Source organism: Dendrobium catenatum, unplaced genomic scaffold (assembly GCF_001605985.2).
Source record: "Dendrobium catenatum unplaced genomic scaffold, ASM160598v2 fragScaff_scaffold_1200, whole genome shotgun sequence".
Taxonomy (NCBI): Eukaryota; Viridiplantae; Streptophyta; class Magnoliopsida; order Asparagales; family Orchidaceae; genus Dendrobium; species Dendrobium catenatum.
In genome coordinates, this window is record NW_021319662.1 from 108,451 (window position 1) to 121,930 (window position 13,480).

General features: G+C 34.7%; 2 protein-coding genes across 2 annotated transcripts in view; both read right to left on the bottom strand.

The window, feature by feature from the left end:
* Positions 1-1,263: 1,263 nt before the first annotated feature.
* LOC110102884 (putative germin-like protein 2-1) lies at positions 1,264-2,421 on the bottom strand. The gene is made up of 2 exons (XM_020831380.2): positions 2,227-2,421; positions 1,264-2,155 (listed from the first exon to the last, which is right to left on the bottom strand). The coding sequence occupies exons 1-2, from the start codon at positions 2,336-2,338 to the stop codon at positions 1,608-1,610; spliced, it is 660 nt and encodes a 219-aa protein (XP_020687039.1). The 5' UTR covers positions 2,339-2,421; the 3' UTR covers positions 1,264-1,607.
* A 3,388-nt stretch (positions 2,422-5,809) lies between these two features.
* The window catches only part of LOC110102885 (twinkle homolog protein, chloroplastic/mitochondrial), a 37,932-nt gene continuing 30,261 nt past the window's right edge, over positions 5,810-13,480 (bottom strand). Inside the window, exon 21 of the mRNA XM_020831381.2 lies at positions 5,810-6,291. Coding sequence (XP_020687040.1) covers positions 6,261-6,291 — 31 coding nt within the window. The 3' untranslated portion in view covers positions 5,810-6,260. The remainder of the gene's footprint in view (positions 6,292-13,480) is intronic.

Sequence of the window (13,480 nt, forward strand, 5' to 3'; positions counted from 1 at the left end):
ATTCGAATATTTTCTACGAACATAAATATCAGGCCCAATAAATTGATATTGAGAGTGGCAGCTAAGCAGCTCATCTTGGTCTATTGATTGGGAGCTTTAAGTATCAACCAGGACGTCTTGGGTTCGAGTCTTGCGTATGTGATGTGTGTGTGAGTTTGTCTAAATTGATTTAAAAGTTCAAATATGAGAGAGAGAGAGAGAGAGATCAAATTTCAGTACAACCCTAGCAATCAATGGCCTTGTTGCCAAGTCAATTGGTGATCTCACTCACAGAAGACCGAAGAGATACTTCAAATTAATACAATGAATTTGGAAAAGCAACCCAAAGTGAGTAATGATGTTCAGTTGGTCTCCTTACTTTTTTGAATTGAAAACCAGAATTGTTATGACTCCAAATTCATTTATTTTGAAAATTCAACATTTCTTAGTTGTTAATCTTCCATGGTTTAAGAATGAGTTTCTAAATTCTAGAAGTTAATATCCTTAATCTTCCATGGTTTAAGAATGAGTTTCTAAATTCTAGAAGTTGATATCCTTAATAATTGACTAATCACTCTCATTAACTAATTAAAACAACTAAAACAATTAACCTTGCTGGGAAATGGTATCCGATGGATTCATAATATAAAATAATAAACCGTTTGGAAAATTATTCTTCAATAATTATGCTATCATAAAGTTAAGGTAAAATAACGATTTTTCCAGAAAGATTATGACTAATTAATACCATAATTTAATCAAACTTTGTTAGTGAAATCATTATCTTTGGTCATTTTCATTTTTCTTGAAGAAATATAATTATAGTTGATGTGACTAAAACTTGTAACTACAATTATCTTCAAAAATACAACTACAAAGTCATTTTTAAAATCCTCAAATAAGCTATAACACTAATATCATGGAGTGAGCTCTACAAATCATGATCAAAGAACTAGCTATAGGAGCCTTGATAGAGCTAGGTGACATGTTACCTCCATTGATTAATTAAGAACCATCTATTCTATAACCCCACACAATCACAAAGTTTCGGAGTGAGAAATCCGTCAGACATCCATTTGATTTATGATCGCATTAACAAAGGTTATAGGATTTTGAAATATGACTCATTTACATATGAAACGAGTTGAATTCGAGCTAGTTAGCTAACTAGCCAAAAACTAACCGTTTATAAATATTAATATTTTTTCTACAAATCATTATAGACTTACTAGTATGATGAAAGATGATAAAATTTCAAGTTTATCATTTTGTTTTGCTAGATGCCTTCTTGAGATGAGGAAGCAATCAATCAAGTGGTGGATAAAAGAATGAACCACCATAAGAAGATTTGGGAGTTGAAACTATTTTTTTTCCATGTGTTCTATAACTTTGAGAACTAAGTAGAGACAATTTGATTACTATTAGAGACTCATTCTCTTCAAATAATTTATTATATATTCCACGAACTTACACAGACCCTACAAATTTTATATAGAAACAAAACACACATTCTTTATTGTACCAACAATAAGGAAACAAAAACAATAACACACATACATAAAGAAGTTCACAAATCCAAAGGAAATCATACATCCACGCAAGAAACAAATCCATTTGATCTTTAATTACTAGTTGTTCATCCAGAACTTAGCTTGCAACAAATCCACCGTCTTCTTATCAAGCTGGAACGCCTTCGCCAAAATCTCATCTGAAATCGGTGGCTTCGATCCAAACACAGAATTTGCAATGGTGATCACCCCTGGATTCTGACTACTTAGCCCAGAAAGTGCCACAGCACTCTCATGACCAGCATTGAACTGGAAGTGAATAAGCCCCTGAGGGAAAACAAAAACATCACCTTTGTAAAGAACCTTAGCAAACAATTTATTATCAGGGTTCGAGGTGACGAAGCCAACAGAGAGAGTTCCCTCCAGCACAACCAAGATCTCTGTGGCTCTTGGATGAGTGTGAGGAGGGTTGAGGCCGTAAGGCGCAAAGTCTATGCGAGCTATGGAGATGCCAAGCGTATTCAGACCAGGGAGGTTTGTAACACTCACGGCTGTCACATTTACGCCGAGCTGGTTAGCTGTGTTTCTGGGGTGGTTGAGTCCGGGGAAGAAGAAGTCATTCTCAGTGACGAGGTTCGGATTCTTGCAGACGAAGCCATTCACAAAAACTGCAGAAGCAAACAACTTGTTTAACATTGGTATATGATAGAAGTAAATATGTTTACAGATGGCTAGATACCGTTAGATGTAATGTCTGCAACGCAGAAGTCTTGGAGCTGAGTAGGGTCTGTGGCCATTGCAAGCGAGGCAGCCATGGCAAGGAGGGCAAGGAGGAGGAAGTGAGAAGCCATGGATAGATATCTGAAGCTCTACTCGTTAGCTTTAATATAATAACAATTGGTTTATATGATTAAACTGTGATATATATGGCTGATGCCTGATGGGTAGTATATATAGAGTTCAAAACATTAGAAAATTCCATAGCTGCAAGGCAATGGAAGTTGAAACAGTCAAGCCTTCATGGTTCAAAAAGATCAAAAGTCTTTAGGAGCAGGTTGTATTTGCTTTTCTCTAATGGCTTCTTCTTTCATGGTTAACTGAAGAATCACCTGCTCCCCTTTCTAGGATATCTGAAAATGACACAAATAAACCGCCATATGATTCATTAGGATAAAGCATGCTTGATCTTACAAGAAAGCTCTAGTCAACAAAGCTATTCCTCATACTATTCCTTCAATACTATCATAGCTGCTCGGTATTTGCCTCCGAGTCTGAAGTTGTCCAAATCAACAAAGAAGTTGTCGAAGTTTCAAAGCCACTCATTAGAGACTTCATCAAAATTCATATTTTATTAAAACCCATCATGAATTCTCTATATAATTAGAAATCATGTGTGGGCTCCGAAAATTCACGCCCCGGCGTCCCGGTTGCTTTTCAGGGGAGTTTTTGCAGATTAAGTTCCGGGATAGATTTTGGGAAGGCATGGGTTTGTAGATAAGACAATGCCCAGAGATTTCGCCCTCATTTTGTGTGGATTTTAGATATGAGCTCCGGTTTCCTATAGGTGCAAGCCCCTATAATTACTTACCGCTCCTGACAATGAGAGAGAACTTTTGATTAAGGCTAGTCATCTATCAGGTACATAGAGATACGCGATATCTGGTGTATAGTAGCAGCACAAACTTAAGTATTGGAAGATTTGATATTTAAAATAGAAATTTAACCACCTTGCACTTAAAGCGGTTGGTGGGGGAATGGATGATGGACTCGATCAAGATCTCGTGGTTCCGTCATCCCAGACCATCATGGTCCCTGGTTTACTTAGTCAAAGGAGGTAGTCGACCCAACCTAAGAGAAGGATCCTTGTCGGCAGCCATGAGTTGCGTCGTCCAAGGGGACAAATTTGAATTCGCCTTAGCTAATAGAGGATTTTGAGCCCTATCGATTATATCATATTGATTCATAATTTCATATCTCAATGATTTAGTGCTATTTGGGAGTATACGGGCTCTGACCATGATCGTAATTTAGTGGTGCCATTTGTCGGCAAACCACACAATTCAAAGGGCCCCAATCATAACCATTTACCTACAATGCCATTTGACGGCAAAACTGCTGGTTAGAGGACACATGCCACGTCCTTGCTAGCAAGAGATTGTTTGAAAATGAATAATAGTGATAATCTCGATCAGACAATAGCTCTTTATGAGCTGAAGTACATTTTCAAATTTGTCTACCTCGAAAAACTGTTGCGGATGGTGGATGAGTTTTTGCTTTAATCATTTTGATAGTTCATTTCAAATTTTAAACATTTTGGAATCTTCATATTTTTTGGAGTTTTGAATTTCATGGGCATTTGGGTTGTATTTGAAGTGTTTGAAATTAACTCCTCCGGTTGAGATCTACGTTCAGCATTGCTATCATCAAAGTGATGAGTTATTTAGAAATTTCATCGATGGAAATAGAAATATAATAATAATAATTATTATTATTTTAAGCCATCCTTTGAGCTCCAATTGAGATCTTCCTTCATGTTTGCCTCCGAGTCTGAAGTTGGTCCAAATCGTTTGTCCAAGTTTTAAAGCCACTCATTGGAGACTTCATCAAAATTTTATTAGATCCCATCATGAATTCTCTATATAATTAGAAATTATATGCTACTAAATTAATTCATTTTATAACATTTGTTATGTAATTTAATTTAAATGCATCATTTTTATATAGCATTGTATATTAATTCAAACCTACAAATAGTAGGTAAGTCTAGAAGATCAACAAGTATCAATGAACTCTCTACTCTTATATTTATAATATTTGATGCTTCGAATGACAAAAAATGATTATGTAAGAATATCTTAATGAAATTTGTATTAGGATAGGCTTAAAATCCCTAATATTTGCATGGAGATTAGTGCTTCTATATGATCATAAATTGCACTCGTCTTAAAGCAATTTGAATACCTCGCAAATCAAAGTTGTGATCAGACATCCCAAATTAACTTAGGCTTTATTTGGAACAGTTTTCTTACTGTTTTTTGAAATAATTTTTTAGTTCAAATTTTGTATTGAAAATTTATTTTATAAAATAATAAAAAAAATTATCCCAAATAAAATTCTTACTAATTTATCACCTTAGAATGAGTCTATAAATTCTAGAAGTAGATTTGCTTCACTCTACTGACTAATTGTCTCTAACTACCAATAAATAATTAATATTTTTATCTTTGCTGGTAAAAGACATTTGGTGGATTCATAATATAAAATATTAATTTTGGAATTATCTTTCAAAAGCTTCTTAGTTATCTAGCTGTAAGTTTGAACATGTTTCTATGTTGATAGTTCTTCACATGCTCAACTCAAATTTTTAGACTTCTTTATGTTGTTTATAGTTCTCCCCATCATAGAAATTATTTTTGAATAATACCCATTATTTGGTTAATCATACTCAAAAATAGATATCATGAAATATTTTTAAATTTAATAATTTTAATATATTAATATAATATGTTGATCAATATTGTAATTTAACCAAAATTGAAAGATTTGCATAGCCGTTACTAGGAGTGTATACGAGTCGATCCATTAATAGGAGTGGAGTCGAGTCTTCTATCTGCCTAATTGAGCTAAATTTGTTTAATTCTTACTAAATTCGAACTCAGCTCTTTAAAAAATTTATTTATAAGTTCAAGCTCATTTGAAAAGCTCAAACTTAACTCATTAAACTCAATTTCTTAATTTGAAACTAAAATTTTATTTTTTTATTTTAATTTATAATTTTTATATATATAATATAATTATATATATATATATATATATGAGAAATAATCAAAACTATTTTGACTCTTTATTAAATATCAAAATAATCTCCATTTATATTAAAAAATTATTTTGATTATTCAAATCTTTAAAGATGAACAAAAATAATCTCCAAAATAATCTCATGGAATAATCTCACCATGAGACTATTTTAATTTCTTTTATAAGAGAGAGAGAGAGAAGTTGAATACCATTTATACGTGATGTATTTGTCCCTTCTTAGGAAGAGAGACTATTCTCCACCTAACAATTAGAAAGATAGCATCATGCAAATGGCAAATTATTATGTCCGGTGTCCGGATTCGTCCGGAAATCAATCCAAACGCACCACATCACCAAAATACATTAGGATCTAGAGTACTCAGGTGACGCGTCTGGATTGGGTGTCCAGATGTTCGGTCACCGAACGTAATAATTCTCCCATGCAAACAGAAATAACTTCAACAAATTATCTGTCACATAGCAAATCAAATATATTAAAAACAATGCTAAACCCTAAACAAAAATTGAGCTTCAAGCTAACTAATACTCCTCTTAGAATTGAAGTAAAGCTGATACAATGCATCAGTATCGACTCAAACAAAGCAACATATGATGCTACATATCAATTGCATATACACATAAACCAGGACAGTCCCAACAGCGTGTAAAATCAGCAAGCCAACTACAAGTACAAATGGATTAAAGAACTGAATACCTAAATCCTGAGAAAATTCGGATGAGCATTTTGCAGAGGTGCCATTTCAGGCTTCATTTTGGATGACTTTCTTTCTGCTTCTTAAAGCAACTTTTTAACATAAAAAATTTAATTTTTATACTAGAAAGCTGCTTTACGAAGCAGTAATAAAGCCGTCCCGAACAAAAACAGTCTGAAAACACTTCCATTGCTTTGTTGTGGCTTTGTATGTGGAATAGCTTCTATTTTTTGGCACGTTCAATGATTGTTGCTATGGAACATCACTGGATGTCATGAAACCGTCCAGTAACCCTGCACAAAGTTCATGATCCATAAAATAATGAAATCCTTTACAAGGAAGAGAATACTAGATAGGGTTGCCTTTGGTTACTAGAATTTGGAAAACATTCAAACAAACCCATTATGGGGTCGAAAAAAAGTTTTAAGAAATTTCTTAAAAATCAGGAATTCATTTTCATACGCATAGTAAGTGAAAACAAAATCGTAACTTCATAAAATATTTGTTTTCATCTACAAGGGACCAAATGAGCCGTTAAGGGAGATTATAAACTCTCTTAAAACTTCAAGTCTATTTATATATGCTTTAAGTAGTTTATATGGCACTATAACCACCGTATGATGCATAGAAGTGATTTTTTTTTTAGTTCACATCTACTTCTAACATAAAACTTAAAGATACTTTATATTTATGAAATAACATGAGGCATTGTCTTTAAATTAGAGTACAGATCTAAATATTAAGTTCGAATTGAATTATATTTAAATAATATTCATGAACCTTATTTCAAAATAAAGTCCAACATTATATGAATCATTAATTTTAAACTAAAGAGTTTAAACTTATTTGCTAAATTCTTAATGAGTTTCTCGTGTGTTAACCTTTACAAAAGAAATCATAATCTAACTTCATTTTTATTACTTTTCATCCATCCTCCTTGAAAAGCAAGAATATGACTTGGTAAGCAAACCATTCAGCTCAACATCAAGCATTATGCTCCATCCCGATTTAAAATGGGTTTTATATCATTAGGACAATGATGGATCGTTTGATTTGATTGGGAGGAAGTTTTATTTAGAGAAAACGGGTTGATTTGATTGGGATATGCATATATATTTAGGGTAAGAGGGTTGATTTGACTGAAAGGAAATTAGGAAGATTTATTTAGGGAAAGGAAAGTGGGTTGATTTAAATTTAAATTTGGGATGAAATTATTTAGGGAAAGATGACTGATATGAATTCAAATTTATGAGGTAATTAGGGGTGCAATAGAGTGATTTCAGGATTATATTTTGAGTTTGCTGAAATTAGAATTTCTTAAATTGTGAAGGCTCTAGCAGCCAGCTACGCATTTGGGAGAGCCGGATCTTCCTCTCCAATTAAAGATCCAACTATATCTTGCTATTTTCTTTATATATCTTGCAATAAAATAGTTTTAGTATGTTCTAATTCCTAATTTCTTATTGTCGTTCACTGATTTCGAGTAAATTGTATCAAGTTCCTATCAAATTGTTATCAAAGTGGTGTCCTAGGCTAAGATTAAGGCCTTTTGCTTTCCAATTTCTGCTACGTTTTTCCTTTCAAAGTATTGATTTCTGCTGTTTGAAGACCAGAATTAATTATTTTTGACAGTTTGGAGCCTTGATCCGGGTACCTATTGCTGGAAGAAAGGTAGAAATGTTGGAGGGGGAAATGGAACAATTAAAATATGAAATTTAATATTTCCAAACTCAATTTTCATATTTCAAAGGTCAAATTTCAACCGTCTATGAGAAAATCGATGGAAATTTTTCTATAGAGGAGATGTTGAAAAAGCAGCTCGAGGACCAACCCAAGACAGCGTTATCAGAGGCTAGAAAAGCCACTAGTACCTAAGAAAATGGGGAAAACTCTAATCCAATAAGAAAAAAGAAAGATCAGAATGTGGAGATTTTAGAGGGAGAAGAAAGATGCCTCACCTAGAGCCTATTCCTAGGGAAGAGTTAGGAAGAGGATATGGGGAGAGGTGTGAGAGGGTGGGACATAAACGAAAGGCTTGTTGAATTTGAGAAGAGGGGCAGAATTTGAAAGGACAGGGGCTGATTATGACCGAAGGGGAGCTGAATTTGAAAGAAGGGAGCTGAATTTGAAAGTAGAATGACTGATTATGATCCAAGGGGTGCTAATTTGAAAGAAAAATGTGAGATTTTGACGAAAGGTTTGGGCACGAGCATAGAAGAGATGATTGGGATACTTGGGGAGAATCACCCTCTTGGAAAATGGGAAATTATAGAAGAAACAAGTGGAACATAGGAGATCCCAGGGTGAGGAAACTGAAGATGCCTATTTTTTAGATGATGCACATGGGTGGATATAAAGGGTAGAAAGGTATTTTACTGTCAATAAGTTGACGGAGGAGAGACTAATAGCGGATGGGATGTGCTTGGAGGGGAAAGTGTTGGCATGGTACAAGGATGAATTATAATTATATGTGAAAGTGTCATTTCTCGTTCATCGTGCATCTCGATTTGCATGTCATCGCCTGGCACTGGTCAAATTTGAGTTTTTTATTCGTGCAAAAATCCATATTATATGAAAATTATTATTAATAATTCAATTTGCCCGTCATTATCAACAACATCAACTCACACCATCTCCTAGGAGGCTAATTCATATTGTTGAACTAATGTCGATGTCCGCTGATTTAGTCATCAACATTTGTTGACAAACACCATCGCTTATAAAAGTGATACACATTGTTGACGCAAATATTAATGTCCATCAACTTCATCGCTCGTTATCATCAACAACATTAATAAACATCATCGCCTATAAAAATAACACACGATGTGGAAAAACATTGAAGCCAATTGACTTCATCACCCACCATCATCAATAACGTCAATGCATGTCATCACCTAAAAGGCTAATGCATGTCTTCGACATCAGCGCCAATGCCTGCTAACTTCATTGTCAACCATCACCAATAATATCGTGACATGAATTACTTATAAGGTTGTTGATGCACACCGTCGACACAAAAGTCTACATCCACTAACTTTATCACCCGCTATCACCACCAACAGCAACTCATGATATCATCTACAAAGCTGATGCAAGCCTTCGATGTGAACTCTAACTAACAACATTAACAATAAGAATTACATTGGGCTTCTTAATTTATTGTTTCCTTTCCTCAAAGAAGAACGATCGAACATACCATAAATAATGTTGTCTTGAAGATAACTCAAATGCATTAAGACTCTTCGAACCTCCACCATGGAATCCGTTCTCTACTATTCATGTCTTCTATATCATATCAATATCTTTCCTTATTGTAAGGGCATCACTTGTAACTGATACGATACGCAAGTTGAATCATTTCATAAAGCCTTGTGGTTTTTTTCTTTCTAAATTTTTTGCATAAACAATATTGCCACTCCTAACATTCTTCCATCTATTTGCAAGTAGGATTTTCATACAAATCTAAAATATGAATATGTTTGTCTTTCCTATCATGTAATGGAGTAAGGAAATGCATACGGAAGTGAAAAGCAGCGACTCGTGCAAAATAACTCTGTTCCGCTCCGTCCAGCATCGTTAAATGAGAGAAATCAAGAGAGGAGCAAGGGGGATAGAACCTACAAGCAAGCTACTGAGGAGGAAAATGCTTGCGTGAGGGTTAGGGCTTGAGATTGACATCAACTAGGAAAAAAGGTAAAGTATTTTTTTTAGATTGTATGTTTAACTAATGTTAAGTGTATGATAGTGAGGCCTGCAATGCTTTATGGTGCCGAATGTTGGCCTTTAAAAGAGAAGCATAATACTAAGTTAAGTGTGGCAGAGATGAGGATGCTCAGGTGGATGAGTGGCTTTACCCTTAGAGATAGGATACGAAATGAGCATATATGTGAAAAGGTTGGAGTAGCTCCAGTAGAAGATAAGATTAGAGAAAGTCGCCTTAGATGGTTTGGTCACATAAAACGGCGGCCTTGCGATGACCCGGTTAGGAGAGTAGAGGTATTAGATTTGACTTATGTTAAGAAAGGTAGGGGTAGACCTAAAAAGACTTGGTTAGAAAATATTAGGAATGACCTTTCTTTATTAGATTTAAACGAGAATTTGACTTTTAATAGGACACAATGGAGACAAAGGATTCATGTAGCCGACCCCACGTAGTGGGATAAAGGCTTGATGTTGTTGTTGTTGTTGTTGTATGTTTAACTAATGTTGATTAAATTTTAAAATAAACTTAAGATCTTATCTAATGCCTAAATATTATTTATTAAATTATTAATTTATGAATTTCTTAAGAATGAAAATAGTAAATACTATTAAGAAAGTGTAATCTAAAATTTACTTTGCAAGTAATTTAGTTGAAAATTTTATTTGTTAATTATAATATATATGTATATATTTTGAGTATATGTATATACATGTAAAGAGACCATAATTAAATTCGTATATGATATTTTAAACTAGATAAGGAATAAATTAAATTTATATCACATTAAATTGTAAATTAGATTTAGACAAATAATGAATTTATGAGCTAAGCATAATTTGTATAGAAAGAAAAATAAGAGTATATTTTAATAAAATATAAATAAATTTAAATGTTAAGGATTAGCAGGCAATCCATAAATTAAATAATAATATTTTTTATATAAGTGTTAAATTTATCGACCTCGAAGTAAGGTGTAAGAATAAAACAGTGCAACACCTAAATTCAAGGTGAGTACTCATGTCTTTTTAATTACAGTAATAATTTTGTTCTCTCTCAAATTAAATGCATTGAAAGATAATAATACCTCTTTATTAACTCTTTATTGCAAGCTAGATCATGATTTGTCACTTATATACAATGATTGATCATGTTAAGTCAAATGAAAATTAATATGTTTTGTTTCAAATTATCATACAAAGTTATATTACACATTTGGATTCCACAACGTAGTGGGACAAAGGTTTGATGTTGTTGTTGTTATATCATACAAAGTTAATAAATATTATATGAATAATGACTAGATAAAATATGTTTGTATGTGCATGATTGACTGATGGAGCACACTCGCTTATGCTACTAGCTGGGGACGAAAGATACTCGTGCAAGTAAATGAAAAAGGTTATTGAAAAGGAAAAGAAAAAGAAATGGAAAATGAGTAATTTCATTGATATTATTTTAGACGGTGACTCTTATGATGGTTGTATTATTTACGAAAAAGAATAAATATATGATATATGTATAACATTGATGATCATGTTTAAAATAATTTAAATGGAATTAATTTATGTTTGGAATGAGCATACATATTATTTCAAAGTCCTTGTGTTCCTGTAATTTAGAAACATAATTTACTCATTGAATTCTTTTTAATATACTTTTATTTCTGATAACATTCACTTGTATTATTTGATTAACTTAAAATGAGTAGAAGAGAAGAGAATGCATATCGTAAGCGAGATACTTCGAGAGAAAGATATTTATATCTGTTAAATTCAGAGAATTGGAGAGGGAAAAGCTTTCATTTTATTATACAAAACTATCCCTATTAATAGGTCTATGCATGATATCTTAATAAAGAAACAAATCATTACAGAATCATGCATAATTGCCTTAATATAATCCTTCCTAAATCAGCCACCCAAATATGGAAGGAGATCGGCGTGATTCAGGTGAGCCTCCCACGAATTCCCATCCTGGCCGTTGGATACAGTGTCAAGAGATTCCGCCCAGAAGCATACACCCGCTCGGTCAAGACGCACGATCTCTCATCCCGTGCAGCCTCACAGTTTCTCATCCAGATGCAAGCTCATGCTTGGCTCCTCTAGGTTCCGCCCTTGCGCACACGAGAGGAGGCTACCACATTCTACAAGCTTCAGGGACGCACGTTCCCGCTTGGTTCCACCCCAAACACAAGGGCATAATTTTATGGTCGGACTCCTCTCTCATCCTGTTTGGATGCATGCGAGAGAGGTTCACAAGACGTTCGTCTCTCTTAATTGAATACAAAGGTCGTGGGGTTCTCGCTCGACTCCTCCAGACGAGACGCACGAGATGTTCGTCTTTCTCGATCGAACACAGAGACCGCAGTATGAAGCATTCTCCGTCCTCTCTGTTGAACGTAGTAGGAATGAACAAGTTGGGAACCCACTCCCTTTCCTTCCTGAAGGCAAGGGCCTTCCCTTCAAGAAGTCCACTAGTAAAAAAAAAACTCAGAATTCCGACCAAGGCAATGAAGGCTCAGATACCATGTTAACTTTAGAGAATTTGAGAGGGAAAAGCTTTCATTTTATTATACAAAACTCTCACATGCACCGATTGTAGGAATATATATTTCAGATAATGTTTAGATATGCAAACCAAAGGGTCCACCACTGCAAAGGGGTCCAACGTCATACCAAACTCCTCCAGTAAATACCACCAAAACAGCCAACAAATCCACTAAAACAGCCAACAAACTTTACCAACGGAACTAGAAGAAAGATACAGGTGGAGTGGAACTTGCGGAGAGACGAAGAGATTAGAAGCCCGAGAAGAAAGATTGGAAAGAGCCCGTAGGATTTCCGGAGGGGATGAGAAAGAAGACGGACAAAGCTCGCAAGCTTTTCCAATAACCCGCAAGTCAATAGCAATTTTGCTCACAATAATTCACCACCCAATTCATCTCCAAGCATCTCATATATATAGGCAATAGGGGAGAAACTTAACAGCCCAAAAACCCCTCAAATCCCATATAAAATAATAGAAATGAAAGGACAAAAGTCACCTTGCATGATATCCCAAGAGTCACGGCCATTTCCAAACAGAACAAGGCCACGGAACCAGCCAAATACAGAGCCAATGCCACGGTTTCAGCACAGAAAACCAGGAGTTTTTTGTTATAGAAATCCCAAACGGCACAACAATTCTCAAGGAGGAGGCCACGGTTTCAACAGTCAAGCACAGGAATCCAACAGGTAAGTATCGGGTTTTCAGCAACCAAACAGCCATCACTTTTAATGAGAGAAAGGGGACCACGGGACAGAGAAACCAAAGCAGCCGTGGGAGGAAAAACCAGCAGAAAACTGCAGCAGCCAAAGAGGCAACAAGAAGAGGAAAAGACAAGTTCCACACACCCAAAAGCTTGCACACTTCTCTAATTTCAGAGCTAAACATCAGCTCATAATGAGCTACACCTCCACTAGATATTAATGAGCTGGCACCACTAGAATTTCAACAGCTAAAGCTCAAACCGAAAACAGCCAAGGCCCTCTTGAAACCAAAAAACAACCCAAAGGACAAGGTGGACCCCAAAGCCAGAAAACTCAAGGTAAGCATAACCCAAACCTTTTCCTACCATGATCATTGGATTTACCACCATCGTTGGATAGCATAAAAATAAAACAAAAAATAGAAAATATAACTAATATTGTTCAAAACAAAAATAATGCAAAAATCTAAATACATCAAGCACTCTCCGTCCTCTCTGTTGAACGTAGTAGGAATGAACAAGTTGGGAA